The sequence below is a fragment of the Hylobates moloch genome, unplaced genomic scaffold (genome assembly GCF_009828535.3).
Source record: "Hylobates moloch isolate HMO894 unplaced genomic scaffold, HMol_V3 SCAFFOLD_21, whole genome shotgun sequence".
NCBI lineage: Eukaryota > Metazoa > Chordata > Mammalia > Primates > Hylobatidae > Hylobates > Hylobates moloch.
The window spans coordinates 43,507,338-43,525,011 of NW_026652296.1; the positions used below are offsets into that span (position 1 = coordinate 43,507,338).

General features: G+C 47.0%; 1 protein-coding gene across 5 annotated transcripts in view; it reads right to left on the reverse strand.

Moving 5' to 3' along the window:
• The window catches only part of BANF2 (BANF family member 2), a 35,864-nt gene that overhangs the window by 9,597 nt on the left and 8,593 nt on the right, over positions 1-17,674 (reverse strand). For 2 of the 5 annotated variants that reach the window (XM_032142531.2, XM_058433076.1), the window contains exons 2-3: positions 3,348-3,500; positions 1,056-1,184 (exon numbers count right to left, since the gene is read on the reverse strand). In XM_032142531.2, coding sequence (XP_031998422.1) covers positions 1,056-1,181 — 126 coding nt within the window. In that variant the 5' untranslated portion in view covers positions 1,182-1,184; positions 3,348-3,500. Of the gene's footprint in view, positions 1-1,055; positions 1,185-2,451; positions 2,618-3,347; positions 3,501-5,641; positions 5,663-13,737; positions 13,908-17,674 lie in introns of those variants that run through there. The other 3 variants (XM_058433078.1, XM_058433077.1, XM_058433075.1) reach the window with 3 other exon arrangements.

Below are 17,674 nucleotides of genomic sequence, written 5' to 3' on the forward strand. Positions count from 1 at the left end.
TGTCTCAAATAAATAAATAAATAAATAATAAAAGTACAAAAATTTTTTCATTTAAAATTTGTTCCCTAGAGAATGGTTCTCCCTCCTTCGTCTGGGAGGAAAGAATCCAATCTACCCAATGGGGCGCTTCTGTTTCTGACGATACATCTACCAGACATTAAACTGGCTCATAGATTGGGGTATTATTCCGAATATTTACCGGCTAGTGCAGAGCAATGGGGTAATCAGAAAACCACGGCTCTCATGGTTCAGATGTAGATGCAAGCCAAACTAGTCATCAGCCATGTGTGCAGCAGTTCCCAGCCTCTTTGGGTGTTTCTGTAACACTGTCTCGCCTGGTAGACTGACTTGGGGCACGGAGGAGAATGAATACCAGCAGCTCTAGCTGGTGCCTCTCCTGACTGGGCGTGCCATGTTCTGTGAGCTCACAGTCTGCCTCGTCTGTGCTCACTCTCTTTGCGTTGTCTTTGGGACTATCTCATCCTCTCCTGAGGCCCTAAGCAGCTTTTTAAAAGCCCCATAAAAACAAACAATGACATAGAAAAGAATATTCCAATTCCACTGGATATCCTTGAGGTCATTCTTGGGCTGAGAGTGACATCATAGAATAACTCACTCTGGTGTAGACCCCAGGCTCCTGTTTCTTCACCTGCCATTGCCAGGCTGGTGCCCTGGCAGTGGCAAGCGAGATGCCATGGGTCCCTTCATGGGGGCGTGGAGTGCACCTAAATCATCCATCCTGACAGCTCCTCTCAGACCCCGGCGGCTGAGCTACTTCTGTTGACCCCTGAGTGTTTGAACACTAAGTAAATCATGCCCAGCCCAGCTGCTCTGAACTGAAGCCGTTCCACGTGTATGTGCCCATCATCTGCAGGCCCTTGAGGCTGCCTGAGCACGTGGGGTCAATAACACGAAAGCATGTGGCACCCCGCCAAGTGGCAGCTTTGCTCTCTGATGGCCCTTCACAGGGACATGTGGCAGGAACTGCCATCTGGCAGGACTGGGGGAAGAAAGGTAGGGAAGAGAAGTCAGAGAAGTAAGAAAAAATGAATTACCTTGTTGATACCTTTGGTGGCCAAATTGATCGCGAGCTCATGGCTGACGCCATCCACCCAGCAGACATCCTTTTCTCCAATGGGTTCGGAGAGGAAGGCTCTCAGCCTGGGAGACATGTGGTCCATCTCCTGCGACAGCAGTTGGGAGAGAGGAGGATTAGCAGATATCTGAGTGCTCCCAGTGTGCATGGACACTGGGGAACTCCCTCAGCCCACGAAGGGACTGGGGCAACAGATGGCAGAATTCCTTCCATCATCCAGCATTTCCTGGGGTCTGCTAAATGCAGGTGCACTGGCCTCCACTAAGGCCTTCACACATCCATTCCTACCTGGATGGACCAAGAGAAGCCTAATGATGGCCACAGATGAGTCTAATAAATTTCCACGAAAAAAGTGTGCTTAATATTAAGAACTGCAGTGGGTTCTTTCCAACTCACTCCATTCTAAATGCCTAAAGCAACAACTTACTTCTCTTAGCTAATTAACCCACCTTCTCTCTTAACCACCCAACACTTTAGTCATACTTTTATTTCAGTGTTCATCACACTGTATAATAGTGTAAACTCTCTAGAAACCCTTCAAACTGGCTCAAATCATAAAGAACACGTTATAGAAATCCAAAGCTTGCAGGTGGGAATGGGTCACAGCGCCATTCCTTGGGGATTGTCCAGCTTTCCCTCCTTGTGTTGGCTTTATTCTTGCTTGGCTCCCCTCACGGTGGTGAAAGGGCTGCTCCAGCACTCGTTGGCCTCACCAACTCCACCTCAAAGGAAGGAAGAGAAGGTGGCTTTTGCTTAAGTCACCTCATTTGTTGCCTGTGCTCCAACTTTAGCCAGACAAATCAGCTTTCCCAAACAGCAGGACTTGCTCATCAATTTCCTGCAACTTTAGATTGCAGGCCCCAGGCAAAAAGACTCTTTCTTAGCAGAACTATTTTCATCCCTCTCCACTTTTAAATGAACCACCATCTCCCAGGAGTTGGGTCTCCTAGGACCTTAATGAAGACTGCCAGAGGTAGCCAACATCCTGAATATTTCCTGGAAGATCTCGAAATATCATGGGCTCCATAAGCATTAGGTCTGCATCCCAGCAAAACTGGCCATTTTGTTAAATGAGGGTTGCCATCTTCCAGTTTTTTGTTTTGTTTTGTTTTGTTTTGTTTTTGTGATGAAGTTTCACTCTTGTTGCCCAGGCTGGAGTGCAATGGCATAATCTCGGCTCACTGCAACCACTGCCTCCTGGATTCAAGCGATTCTCCTGCCTCAGCCTCCCGAGTAGCTGGGATTACAGGTGTACGCCACCATGCCAAGCTAATTTTTGTATTTTTAGTAGAGATGAGGTTTCACCATGTTGACCAGGCTGGTCCTGAACTCCTGATCTCAAGTGATCCACCCACCTCAGTCTCCCAAAGCGCTGGGATTACAGGCATGAGCCGCTGCGCCCGGCCGCCATCTTCCAAGTTTGATAGAGACATCTTTGCTGCTCTCCGCCTGAATGTCTCTTCTCAACCAATCCACATTTAAGGTTTGTTCATTGTAGCATTCCCTTCCTGGTACAAAATTCTGTGCCAGTTTGGACAGTTTATGATGAAAGTAACAGAAAACTCAGTGTAAATCAGTTTACACAATAAGGAGGTGTTATTAGCACATGCTACTGAAAAGTCCAGAGGTAGATCAGACGTAGGTTGAGCAAGGCTTCAGCTTGATTTCCTGGCAGCTCTGTGGACTCAGTCTTTCTTTGTGAATGGGCTCAATTCTCAGCTTAACTCCTTCGTGGAAGTACTGGGCTGCAGCATTGCTTTTGCAAGCCACAGCCCTCTCCCCCAAAGAAACACAAAGCTGTCTTTTCCTAGAGGCCCCCAACAAATGCCCTCTCTGGTTCAAACTGTAATATGCCAACCCCTAAAACAAAAATTATGGTCTGATATGTGTGTTCTACCTCTGGACTCAGCAAGGAAGTCAGTGTCCCTCAAAGCCCATGGGCTGCAGGGGTGGGGCTGGGGGGACCAAAATCAAGATAGTTATCCTGTTCCTGGGGATAGTTACCCCTTACCGTACGGGACTATGTTACAGGAATGACCCAATGTCCTCCACACATTCCCCAGTAGATCATGAGGCCCCGAAGGGCTGCAGCTGCCTCCTAATGAATGGCCTTTGCTCCCCACTCCACACCAGCCCCTCTGCCGAGGACATGGTAAGCATTCGATGACGTAAATGATCAGGTGCATCCAACGCCTCCCTTTCACAGCCCCATCCCCTCTCCTGTCCCCATCCTCCCCATTCTCCTCCAGACCTTTCTATAAAGTTGAGCTCTGCGTGTCCACCTTCTTGCCCCGAAGGACGTTTTGTAACACTTCAGAAGACACTGAACTCTCCTGGAAGAGATGAGTCCAAAGGCACTGATTTTGGAAGTCAGGAGGAAGTGGCCTTGATGTGTCAGCAGATTCTAGGAAGGGGAGAAAAAGACATGAGAGATTGTTCAGGGTCCCCTGTCTCTGTGGATCTTAAATCCACAGACGTGTGAGCTGAGGGCATCGACCTCTCTTTAGCAGCTAAATAGGAATCTCACTCTTCATCTGTGAAAATATGTTTCGTAAGTACAAGATGGTGTTTAATGCAGGTGTTAACAGGAGAACGCCTCAGCACCCATAGCTTTATGGGATGATGAATTGGGATTGAGAATTGGGATTGATGAATTGGGTGAGAATCCAGAATTTCTGAGCAAGGAAAAGCCTGAAAGTCTCATGAGCCGCTCTGTCTTTGCTGAGGGAAAATTCCATTCACTATCCATGCTGGCCATCTGTTAAGTTAAACATCTCTGCCTATGAAATCTAAGAATAAATGGAAACTACAACATTGCTATCAATGCATCAGCAGCATCAAAGACGGGTAATGGTTAGTAACACCTTGTGTGTGTTTGCTTTTCTCACACACCTGAGCTCACTTTGATCCTTGCAACACCCCTGGGGCGGGGACATAGGCAGTGATTTTTGCCCTCCTGGGGCTCTCCAGCAACGTTGGAGGTCAGAATAAAAAGGTCTTCACATTCTTTACGACACCTTTGGCTGCAACAGTGGTGCCCAACTGGGGGCCATTGGCCCCCCTCCCCGGGGAACACTGGTAATGTCCAGAGACACTCAAGTTGTCACACCTGGGAGAGGGGGAAGGACCATTGGCTCTAGTGGGCAGAGGCCAGAGACACTGCTAAGCATCCTGCCATGCACACGACTGCCCCACAGCAAAGAATTATCTGGCCCTAGGTGTCAATAGCATCGAGGTTAAGAAACCCTGGGCTATAAGTAACGAAAAATCCTGCCTCATGTGGTCTGAAACAATAAATACGTTTCTAATCTCATATAACAAGAAATCCTTTGATGAGGTGGACCCAGGATCTTATCAGTCAATGACTCTGTGTGAACAAGGGTCCAGAATTTGCTCGGGTCCTATTCCAATATGCAAACTTCCAAAGGTGCCGGGTGTGGTCGCTCACACCTGTAATCGCAGCACTTTGGGAGGCTGAGGCAGGCAGATCACTTGAGGTCAGGAGTTGGAGACCAGCCTGGCCAACATGGTGAAACCTTGTCTCTACTAAAAACACAAAAATTAGCCAGGTGTAGTGGCGTGCACCTGTAATCCCAACTACTCGGGAGGCTGAGGCAGGAGAATTGCTTGAACCTGGGAGGTGGAGGTTGCAGTGAGCCAAGATTGCACCACTGCACTCCAGCCTGGGCAACAGAGTGAGACTCCATCTCAAAAAAAAAAAAAAAAAAAAAAAGAAAAGGAAAGAAAAGAAAAAGAAAAAAAACTTCCAAATGAAGGAGAGGTCTTTTCTTCTTGGGTGTCCTTAAGGGAGGCAACCTCCCGCAGAAACTCTCCAGCGGAACTTCCTTTAGTTTCATTGGCCAGAACCAGGCAACATGCCAACGTGTAAAGCAGCCACCGGCCAGGGGAGTGGGACCACTATGGGGCTATGGGGGTGTGGATGAGATGAGCCCCCTCTGAAACATGAGACTACTCAGAGAATGTCAGTTTCTGTAAGAAGGAAAGAAGGAAGGAAGAGAGGAAATGAATGCTGGGTAGGCAAACAACAACATCTGCTACATCTTCTGACCTTCTAAACCCTGGTCTAATGCTTGGTTCTTACAACTAGCACTTCTCATAGTTGAGTGAGTGCACGAACCACCTGGGGGTTTTTTGTTAAAAAAATGCAGGTGCTGACTCAGCAGGTCTGGGACGGGCCTCAGATACTGCATGTGTGACCAGCTCCAAGCAGATGTGATGCTGCTGGCCCACAGACCTCACTTCTACCAGCAAGACATTCATGATGCCACTTACTCTTTTTATGTTATTGCATTAATTGTGGTAAAATATACCTAACATAAAATGTCCCATTTCAATCATTTTTAAGTGCATGGTTCAGTAATGTTAAGTGCATTCCCATTGTTGTGCAACCTATCTCCAGAACTCTTTTCAACTTGCAAAATTGAAACTCCATACCCATTGAACAGCAAGTCTCTATCTTTCCCTGCAACCCCTGGCAACCACTATTCTACTTTCTGTTTCTATTAAAATGACTTCTCTAGATACCTCATATAAGTGGAAGTTACATATAAGTGGAACTGTGTAGAACTTGCCTTGCAGAGAATCTAAAAAGAAAAAAAATTTTAAGTGGAATTATATAATATCTGTCTTTTTGTGTCTGGCTTATTTCACTTAGCATAATGTTCTCAAGGTTTATCCGTGCTGCAGCATGTCTCGGAATGTCCTGCCTCTTTAAGGCTGAACTATATTCTATTGTATGTACACAACACATTCTGTTTATTCTTCATCTATTGATAGACGTTTGGGTTGCTCCCACCTTATGGCTATTGTGAATAATACTGCTATGAACATGGGTACACAAATATCTCTTTGAGAACGTGTATTCAATTCTTTTGGGTATATACCCAGAAGTGAAATTGCTGGATCATATGGTAATTCTATTTTTAATTTTTTGAGGAATCGCCATACTGTTTTCCAAGCGGCTGTTCCAGTGGCACTTATTCTTAAACTTGACAGCACATTAGGCCTCACATGGGGCGAGTTACAAATTACTGATGCTTGGATCCCACCTCCAGAGTTTGATTTCATTAGCATAGGGTATGCCCTGGACATAGAAGTTTTAAAAACTCACCAAGTGACTCAAGTGTGTTGCAAAATTGGAGAACCACGTCTTGTCCTTTGCTTCTATCTGATAAAATTCCAAGCAGATTTGCTGGGATGATGGGGTTCCAGCTAAATGGACCGTTGTGGTGGGATCTGCAGCGTCTGTGCTGCCATATGGCGCACGCTCGCAGCTCCCAGGCAGCGTCTACCCCCAAATCACCAGGCGCACTGTGTCCTCATTAGCCATCAATAGGAAGACAACTATGACCCCAATGGCTTTGAAGTCAGAGAACTTCAGTGCAGACAGACCTCAATAACAAGCTGCTCCTCTTTTTTTTTTTTTTTTTAATTAAAAAAAAGGATCTTTACTTCAAAGGAAATTTTACCTGGAATTCCTCTATATAAAATAGATCAAAGCAGAATTACTCTCTGTTGGCTTGGGAATGAGAAGAGGACACCAGAGCCCCCCAATACATGATGCCATCCCCATGCCCTTCTTGGGCTTCCCGAAATCCTTCTCTAATCTAGCCTAAACCCCTCATTTCTCCCATGAGAAAACCAAGGCCCAAGAATATAAGTGACCTGCTCAAGACAATGCACCTGGCCCAGGTGTGGTGGCTCACACCTATAATCCCAGCACTTTGGGAGGCTGAGGCAGGCAGATCACCTGAGGTCAGGAGTTTGAGATCAGCCTGGCCAACATGGTGAAACTCTGTCTCTACTGAAAATACAAAAAAAAAAAAAAAATTAGCTGGGCGTGGGGGTGGGCACCTGTAATTCCAGCTACTCGGAAGGCTGAGGTGGGAGACTCACTTGAACCTGGGAGGTGGAGGTTGCTGTGAGCTGAGATCAAGCCATTGCACTCCAGCCTGAGTGACAAGAGTGAAACTCCATCTCAAAAAACAAAACAAAACAGAACAACAACAACAACCATGCACCTGGCAAAGCACACCAGCTCTCCATCTTCCAGGGGAGCACCCTTCTTCTAAGGCATCCCTCTTGTAACCCCGGGCGAGCTGCAGCATTGGGTCCATTATGGACAGCTTAAGCACTTGGCCATCATACAACAGAACTAAGCAGATGCCTCAACATAATCCTGCCCTGTAAAAGTCCTTGTATTACAGGGTGTTCTGTCAATGACCCTACTGTATTTTGAACCACAAAGTCCTGTTTGGGGAGGACACAATGCAGGGAATGACCACAAACAATTCTGGTTTTAGATGCTTAGAGCGTCACCTTTTTAAATAAGGAATAAAGGAATCAGTAGAATTTAATCTCACTTCCCAAAGGAATGACCTCCCAGTTGCAAATGCTTGACATCCTTTAAGGTTGTTTTTAAAAGCTGTAAGACAGATCTTCATAAGGAGGTGATCACAAATATGCCCCCTCTATCAGATAAATGGGGTGAGGATGGGGAACTGCTCCAATGCCATACAAATGGCTATTTGGGGCTTGGGATACAATTTCCGGTGGGGACACTATACATGGATTCAAAAAGGGACATCTCTTCCACCATTGGCTGGAAGTGAAGTTGTTATTCTCTAAAAATTCTACAATGCAGGCCGGGCACGGTAGCTCATGTCTGTAATCCCAGCACTTCGGGAGGCTGAGGCGGGTGGATCACCTGAGGTCAGCAGCCCTGTCTCTACTAAAAATACAAAAATTAGCAAGGCATGGTGGCGGACGTCTGTAATCCCAGCTACTTGGGAGGCTGAGGCAGGAGAACTGCTTGAACCTGGGAGACAGAGGATGCAGTGAGCTGAGATCTCACCATTGCACTTCAGCCTGGGCAACAGAGCAAGACTCCACCTCAAAAAAAAAAAAAAAAAACAAAAACAAACAAACAAAAACCTCTACGACACAAAAAGTGACTCCCATTAGAATACCATTGTTTTTGCAAAAGGTCAATGGGAAAAGTGCAATATTTTCATGTATTATTTTGCCATTAACAGATTGCTGCATGAACATTTCTAAATATTATTTTATGTAATATGTGATTTCAATTGTATGTAATTAAATTATGAAATCAAACGGTACCCGTAAGACTATTTTATCTATATCCCTAAAAGTTTATATATTCAAGTGGCCAAAAAGCATTTTTGGAATTTTCTTGCTGAGAAACTGAGATTATCTTATTTTCCATGTTTGCTTTATATTTAGACACATGTGATATTGCCTACCCCAGGGAAGTGGGATGTTAATACTTAAAATTAGTGTTTTTCCCTCACCTATTATAGAGGGTAGTCACAAGGTATATTACAGGGGTTGGGCAGGGGAATCTGCATCTGTGGGAACGTGGTTGAGACTGTTGCTGCTCACATTTTGTTTTATCAATTAGCCCACATGATATATTTCTTTTGGAACTTAATGCCAAGAAAAAAGTATGCCTTTCAAAATTGGTATATTTCTACCTTTATGAGAAAAAGCATTTGTAAAGATCTTGTTTCCTTTTTTACTTGGCCTACTAGGAAGCTCTGAGCTAACCCTAATGACCATATAGGGAAACTAGCCTAGATAAATAGCTCTTTCACTTTGTAGTTAAATTTGCTTCTTTTGCTCAGTGCCTTCATTTTCTGTTTCTACTTTTATTTTAAAATGTAGATTCGTATATTCCAAGCACTGACATCCTTCGTTAAAAGCTACTTTATTACATAGTTAACACCTCACAGATATGGAGAATATAAGTATCTCCCAAACCAAGCCGATTTATAGGAAAACAGAGCATCCACCCCTATGACCTGAGAACATTCCAGTCTTGTAGCACCAAGCAGCGGGGAGAGCATGAGGGTGAGAATGACCCCAGGGTTGTTCCTTGGAGGCCTGCTGTGCCTTCAGTCTACAGTGAGAGGATGATGGGACCTCCACACTGATGGAGTCGAGCCCGAGGGAGCCCGGATGCTCACCCCTCAGAATCTGAGGGAATACTGTCAATGCTGCTTCCTGGCTCTCTGTACATCTACCCACACTCCCCAGAGTTGCAGTTTCTCCCTTCAAATGACCAGTGTTTCATAGAGAAAGAATGAAAATGAGGGTGGCTGGCCTGGTGCTGTCACTCACTCCTGTAATCCCAACAATTTGGGAGGCCAAGGCAGGAAGGTGATCACTTGAGGCCAGGAGTTCAAGACCAGCCTGGGCAACCGAGTGAGACCCTGTCTCTCTTTTCTTCTTCTTTTTTCTTTCTTTTTCTTTTTTTTTTTGAGATGGGGTCTTGCTCTGTCGCTCAAGCTGAAGTGCAGTGTCGCAATCTTGGCTCACTGCAACCTCTGCCTCCTGGGCTCAAGAGATTCTCCCGCCTCAGCCTCCTGAATAGCTGGGACCACAGATGCGTGCCACACCACCTGGCTAATTTTTGGTAGAGACAGGGTTTCACCATGTTGCCCAGGCTGGCCTTGACCTCCTGAGCTCGAGTGATCCACCCTCCTCGGCCTCCCAAAGTGCTGGGATTACAGTTGTGAGCCACTGCACCTGACCTGTCTCTTTCTTTAAAAAAAAAAAATAGAAAGGAAAGACGGGTGAGCCTGGGCAACATGCCACAACCTTGTCTTTACAAAAATTAGCCAGGAATGGTGGCACACACCTGTGGTCCCAGCTACTTGGGCGGCTGAGGTGGGAGAATTGCTTGGGCCTGGAGAGGTCGAGGCTGCTGTGAGCCGTGATCGTACCACTGCACTCCAGCCTGGGGGAGACCCTGTCTCAAAAAAGAAAAGAAAAGAAGGGGGGATAACCTTCCTATAACACTAAAGGTCAGACTCTGAGGGGCCCTCTCCCACCTAGGCTGTTAAGGGTCTGAGGAGACCCTGTCAGGCTGCACTCATACACTGGAGGGAGAAATGCCTCCATTTTGGATGGAAGCTCATGGCCTCAAGAGCTTCCACAGGGCTCCATTTTGTACAGTCCACTCAGGAACTACTTTCCAGGGTGTAACACGCTCACCACAGTATCCTGGGGTGGGCAAGTGACCACCCCTCACCTTCTTGGGCCGCATGAGTCACTTTCTGTGAGGGCTGCTCGGCGGGTGGGACCTGAGCCTGCTGTGGTCATGGTCACCACACTTGTGGAGAGCTCACCTGAGAGAGAAGCCAGGGTGGAGGAAAGCAGCTCTGAGAGAAGGGAAGAGACAGATTCCCCAATAATCATTTGCAGGCCTGGATTTAGACATGCCTGAAGGCGCCTACCCTTGGAATTTTCAATTATGTCAGGCAAAAATAAACAAAATAGGCATTTTTGCTTACTTCAGTTTAAGTTAGAATTGTGCCTTTTATAACAGAGTTCTAACTGATGACCCCGATACTCATTCACTCACTCACTCATCCAACAAGTGTTTGTGGCGCACCCTTTGTGTACTGAGCACTGTGCTGGGCACAAAGGCCTCCCCGTTCCACCTAGAGGGCTGGGGCGGGGTCAGACCCATGGCTTAGGCATCAGGAATGAAAGAAATCAGTTTCTAATGACCATTAATGCTCGTTGTTCAAAAATAAAGTAATATTTGCCTTCCTTGCCGTTAGCTCTGATTCTGCAATGGGGAGCAAGATCTTTTCTTTCTCTGCTCGTTGTTGGCTGTCTTACATATGGTCCTTTGATTATACATCCTTGTCTTGATGGGTCTACAGGTGATGAATAACCAAATACATTCAACAGTTCCTCAGACATTCACTGAGTGCCATCTGTATGCAAGGCCTTGAGCTAAGTGCATGAACCCTCAGGACGATGTCTTCTGCAGATACCTCTCCCAGAGAAAACAGAACCAGCACACGGCAGGGCACACCACACACGGTGTACTACCCATAAGGAGGCATTCCCAAAGGTAGGGCTCACCTTTTCAGGGAACTAGGAAGGAGGGGGCGGCTCAGCTTCATGGACTCTGGGTCTGGAGGTTCCTGTTAACTCCTGCTGGAGGAGCTGGGCTGAGGGTAGGAGATCCTTGCCTGACCTTAGCTCCACCAATGACCAGCAGAGTGACATTGGGCCTGTCACCTCCATTTCTTATTTATAAGATCAGTGTTAAATTCACTGACCTCATCCTTCTGGTTCCTTCCTATGTTTTATCTCTGTTCATTTACAGTCTGTAGATGGTATAAAATTCATATAGGTCCACGGTCCCTAAGCTACCATTTTCATATCCAAATGGCTCTGAAATCCAGAAATTCTTTTTGGGGGCACAGGGCGGGGAGACTTACTTGGCAGCAAATGCTGGCCTGAACTGACATGAGGCTATTTATAGTCTTTATTATCCCAGTTAGTGTGAATATTTATACACTCCACCACAGGAATATTAATGGGTTTACAGGGTGCTGAGCCAGGCTCCACTAGGAATGTTCTGTAATATACAAAAGAGGCATTACATTGCCCATTTAAAAAAAAAAATTTTGAATTCCCTAGAACTTCCGGCCCCAGCAATTCTAAGTAAGGTTTCATGGATGTGGGCTAAGATCACCATGCCTGCAGCCAAGGCAAACTGCAAGGATCCATGAAGAAGCCAGCTTGTCTCCCAGCTTGTCCAGCCTCCACGTTTCTTGTCCCATGACTCTGTCTCCCAACCTTTGTGAATAGAATTGTCCCTTGTCTATAAAATTCCATGTAGGCTGGACATACTTGTCTGATAGTGGTTCTAGCTAGGACTATTTCTGGTTGCATTTTTCCTTCATGAAAATATTCCCTTCCCTTTGGGGTCCTGTTATCTGCAAAGGATCAGGAGCTGATGAAATAGAATAAAGAATGGACAAGCATATTAGTTCACCCTCCATGGATGAGATATCTGCATTTGTAATAGATGTGTTTTTTTCACCTTTTATTCTTCTTTTTTCTTTCTTTCTTTTTTTTTCTTTTCTTTTTTTTCTTTTTTTTTTTTTTTGACAGAGTCTCACTCTGTCGCCCAGGCTGCTGGAGTGCAGTGGTACAATCTCGGCTCACTACAATCTCTGCCTCTCGGGTACTTGTACCTAAGCCTCCCGAGTAGCTAGGATTATAGGCACCTGTCACCATGCCTGGCTAATTTTTGTATTTTTAGTAGAGACGGGGTTTCACCATGTTGGCCAGGCTGGTCTTGAACTCCTGACCTCAGGTGATCTGCCTGCCTCGGCCTCCCAAAATGTTGGGATTACAGGCATGAGCCGCTGCGCCCAGACTGCTTTTTATTCTTAATTGTGGTAAAATACACAACTTAAATTTTTACCATCTTAACATTTATTTATTTATTTATTTATTTATTTATTTATTTATTTACTTATTTTTTGAGATGGAATCTCACTCTGTCACCCAGGCTGGAGTGCAGTGGCCTGATTACAGCTCACTGCAGTCTCGAACTCCCAGGTTCAAGCAATCCTGTTGCTTCAGCCTGGTGAGTAGCTGGGACTACAGGCACAAGCCACCACAGCCGGGTAATTTTTTAATATTTTTGTAAAGATGAGGTCTTGCTATGTTGCCCAGGCTGGTCTCAAACTCCTGGCCTCAAGCAATCCTCCTGCCTCTGCCTTCCAAAGTGCTGGGATTATTACAGCCATAAGCCACTGCGCCTGGACTATCTTAGTCATCTGTAAGTGTACGGTGCAGTAGTGTTCAATGTATTCACGTTGTCGTGCCAATCTTCAGAACATTCTCATACCCAATAAACAACTCCTAATTTCCCCCTCCTCATTTCCCCCTCCTCATAGCCCCTGACAAACACCATTCTACTTTCTGTCTTTATGAAGCTGACTACTCTAGATGCCTCATGGAAGTGGAATCACACAGGAGTTTTCTTTTGGTGACTGGCCTATTTTACTCAGCTTGATGTCCTTGAGGTGCATCCATGCAACAGGATCTCTCTCTCTCTCTCTCTCTCATTTTTTCTTTTTAAAATGGAGTCTTGCTCGTCACCAGGCTGGAGTGCAATCATAGCTCACTGCAGCCTTGAACTCCGGGGTCAAGTGATCCTCCATCCTCCCGCCTCAGCCTCCTGAATAGCTGGGTCTACAGATGTGCACCACCATGTTCAGCTAATTTTTAAATTTTTTTGTAGAGATTGGGGGTCTCCCTAAGTTGCCAGGCTGGTCTTGAACTCCTTTCCTCAAGAAATCCTCCCTCCTTGATCTCCCAAAATATTAGGATTACAGGCATGAGCCACCGTGCTCGGCCAGGATTTTTTCTCTTTCTAAGACTAAACAACATTCCACTGTATACACTACATTTTGCTCCTCCATTCATCCATCATGGGAACCTGGGTTGCTTCCACCATCTGGCCGTTGTGACTAATGCTGCTATAAACATAGGGGCACTGTAACATATTTCTAAACCTCTCAATGTACACCCCCTTATGAGTAGAGCATTTTGATCCCACCTCTCTCTGCCATTATTACCCCACAGAGAAGGGGAAAGCAATGTTGTCTCGGGAGGGAGAAGGAGTTTCCCCAGAAGACAGGAAGGGAGAATCTACCTTCTCCGCCCCATGGATTCTAGAAAGAGGAAGAAGGCTCACCTCATTGTCTGCACTACCCTCCCAGGGAAGGTGGAAGAGAAAAGAAAGATGAAGTTTCATGGGCACGGGGCTTGAACTTCCCTACCTGAACAAACATCCAGAAGTGGGCAGACTCTTTAGATTCCAGGAAGGTTGTCGGGCTGTGGGAATGGTGCATGGGACTTGGTGGCTTGCCTTCCAGGACTTGGCAAGAGATGACAATAACGGTCACTTCTGAAGTGTCTTGGGCAACAGTGTAGCAGCAGTAAACAGTGGCTGGGAAGATAAGCTTGAGGCAGTGCCCTTGGCTTTTTGCAGCAAAAAGTTCAGGGCAAGATAGGGCAGAAGATGCTTTAAGGCCTGATGGGTGAACTGAAGCCTGGAGTCAGGAGGAAGAAGTCCCCTGCATGGGGACCTCACAACCATGGGCAAATGTCCAGGCCACAGGCTGCAGCAGTGGAAACTAAGATAGCCCTAAAAGACAAAATGGGGCTGGTCACTCCTCCACGGCAAGGAGCAGATTCCAGCGGCCACACTGCCACAGGCTCAGGCCATCATCCTGCAGATTCCATGGGTATTCAAAGTCCCCTCTCCCCACTGCCTTGAAGACACAGTCAGCACCTGTCTCCACACACACCTGGCAGCCATCACTCTTTAGGAAGGACAGGGGAGGGGGGCAGAGCAGTCCCTAAGGAGACCGCATCTCCCAACAGGGACTCTCTAACACGGCCTGGAGAGAATCTGACTATTCCATTGCGAGGAGACAGAGCGTAGTAGGTGCCGTTGGTGCCATTCCCAGGTCTCCTTGACCAGCTGGTGCGACCAGCTGGTGCACCCAGCTGCTACAAGTGTTGCAGGGAACTTCAATGTGTGGTCATGGCTTTCTCTGGACTGTCACCTCGGCCATGGAAGCTGCTACACCTGGAGACACCTCTGCCTGAGGGCAACTAATGGCCTGAGGATGCGGAAGCACAAAACCCTAACCCCCTTGTCTCAAGGTGGAGCCAACTCCCTGGTACCATTCCTGCTCCAGAGCCCCCCAGGGGGTCAGGTAGAAGCTGAGTGCCCCTGGTGCACACCTCTCAGCTCCTCCCCTGCCCTCTCCTGCTTCCTTCACCAGATCAGGGGCACCGGAACCCGGGTCTCAGGCTCTGCTTCCAGGGAACCCCACCCAACACATACACAATTTGCAGCTACTCTGTTCTTACCACATTGTATGGAGATGTCTAAGAATAAAGAATCATATTTTCTTTATACGGGTAAGTGTGGTGAGAGTGAATCTGTAACTGACTCCACTGTGTAGTTAAACAATGTCTTCAGGCAAAAGTGACTCTCATGAGGGCTTTACAGGCCCTGGAGGGGGCCCCGGGGGAGGCCATCTGGGGGCAGGCAGTGGCTCCACACTGGCCTTTGCCTGCAGGAGGATTGCTGTGTTCATCTCTAACCCAGACCTCCCAGGAGGTTTGTTCTCCATTCCCACCAGTGTAGGGTTGCCACATTTAGGTAATAAAAATGTCAGAGGCCCAGTGAAATTTGAATTTCAGATAAACACTACATAACTTTTTAGTATAAGTACGGCCCAAGTATTTCACAGACTGTACTTATACAGAAGGGGCTTTTTCTTGTTTATCTGAAATGTAAATTTCACTGGGCATCCTGATTTCATCTGGCGGCACCCCCGCCCCCGCCCCAACACTCCCACACACTCTGACTCAGCAGAAGCCCCCAGATCTGCCCACACACCCAGCCCTGGGCTGCCGCGGGAGCTGCAAGGGTCCGAAGTTCTTCCTGCTGGGATTCCACTCCTGGCTCAGCCGCCGTTAGGCCGGCCAGTTATTCTACCCTCTCTGGATATGATGAAAGCCACAGACTGACGAGGCTCGATGCTAAAGGGGAAACAAGATGATAATACACAGCTTGGGAGATCACTGCAGCAGCCTGTCACTCAGAAGTCACCTCGGAGGCAAGCGCTAGTCTGGATGTCAGCTTGTCCCCGCTCACATGGAAAGAAGGTCTGGTGCCAGCCTGGGCTCACTCCGGGACTAGAAACAGAATAAGGATCACAGGCAAGTGGGAGAAATGGAATCAAATCGAGCTGGCGAGTAAGGGGGCTCATGGTGGCCGAGCACCTACTACGTGCCTGCCTCTGTATGGCCATTGTCACACATAGTCCTCAAAACGAATTCTGCAACATGAGAGAATTGTTCCTATTTTAAGAGATGTGGAAATGGAGCCCCAAAGAGGCAAAGGGGGCCACCTATCTAGTAAAAGGCAGCGATGAGCTACAGGCTGAGGTCTGGGTGGTTCCAAAGACCAGCTCTTCCCTCTCCAGGACAGGTGTCAGAACAACAAGGACAGTTTTAGCAGATGCTGTCCCTGCCCTGCCCATGTCTCCCCAGGGCTCTTCACGGTTTCCATGGTGGCTCTTCGCCCTGCAAGTGGGCAGGGCTGGGGACGAGACACCCTGGGAGCAGCCCTTGGCCAGGATGTGAGTAGGTGGGTAAGTATCCAGCCCCACACCCCTCAGGTGGCACAGCTCTGGGGCCTGTCCCACATTAGGTGATATCCAGACATCCCTAGTGGGAGGGAGCCCCCAGTGCTCATGGCAGTAACTGCTCAAGGCCACCTTCCCTTCCGGTCTCACATCCTCACTCCCTTCCTCATGGGACCAGGAACCCTTTCCATATCAACTACTTGCACTGCAATTAGATGATCAGGTCAGCAGCTGGGAAACCCACCCAAGACAGCAGCTCATGCTTATCCAGGCTTCCCAAGGCACCGTGCTAAGCTCCGCACCAAGATCATCTCATTTCATCCGCCCACCCGCCTTTGGGATGAGATAGGTTCTATGATTATCCCATTTCACAGACAAGATAAATTAACTGACCTATGACATTGCCAGGCCTCAAACCGAGTGGGCCTCAGCCTAATATCTGTGTTCTCAACAACTGAGGTATTAAGCAAGGCTTCCATTGAGCTTCTGGGCAATCATTTTCTCTCCTTCTAGCTTTGGACTGACTTCCTCTGCTTGGGTGCAAATATAAACAGGAGATGCAGCAGTTGGCCACCCCAAAACAAGGGGGCATCTTGTGTACAGGTGTAGCTGTGCAGCGGTGCAGTGTTTTAAGCATTGCCTTCATTCTACTCATAGGATATCGAAGGCCCACTTGCCATGTATTTACCTCCCGTTCTTTGCTGGACAGAATGCCTCACCCAAGATTTAATTTTCCTTCATTCCTCTGCTCTCACATTTTGTGTGTCCTGCCCTTGCCTGCTAGGCCTCGGCACGGTGGTTCTGGATCCTTCTAAGGACCAAGGCGTCTGAGTTCCTCCAGCCCTCCAAGTCCACATGTCTCCGGATACGAGGGTGTGAGTATGTGCATCTGTGAGTCTCAGTTCAGAAATCGGCTCTAAGTGACTTGCCTGGTCTTCCCAAATGCAAAGACCTACTTAAGATCCTTTCAAAAGAAAATCACTAGGCTTGCTGGCTCTGGCTTCAGAAAAGGGGCCTGAGCAAATGTTCTATCTGTTTGATTTGTCTCCATTCAAAGCCAAATTCTCAAGGTTATAAAGAAAGGATTTCCCAGATTGTCATTGCTTTCATTGATTGCATTATCACCTGAGCAGTATCTTGCAGAGACTATAGATAGGAGTTTCAGTAATTTCTAAATAGCTTTTGGTGTTTTATAACATCAGCAGATAAGCTTGCCATTTGTAAACATGCCCTTGGACAAACAGCACACACGCATTCCTTAGGAGGAAAAGAATCTGTTTCTGGGCCTGGGAAGGGTGGTATTCTGCCTCTACTAAGAGTCAGTTTCAACACTGGATTGTTGGGAAAGAGTTTAAGCTGGAAAAAAGATCTCAGTTTCAATGATCTTCTTAAAATCAGCCACCCTTTGAGCATCTATTAAAAGTTCAAATCACGGGTTGCAAATGAAAAAGCCAGAGGGACAAGGCAAATTAAAAAAATAAAGCAGTGAAGAAAACAGTGCAAGGGTGCTGACAAAAGAGGACCAACATTGGACATCCACTGGGGAGGT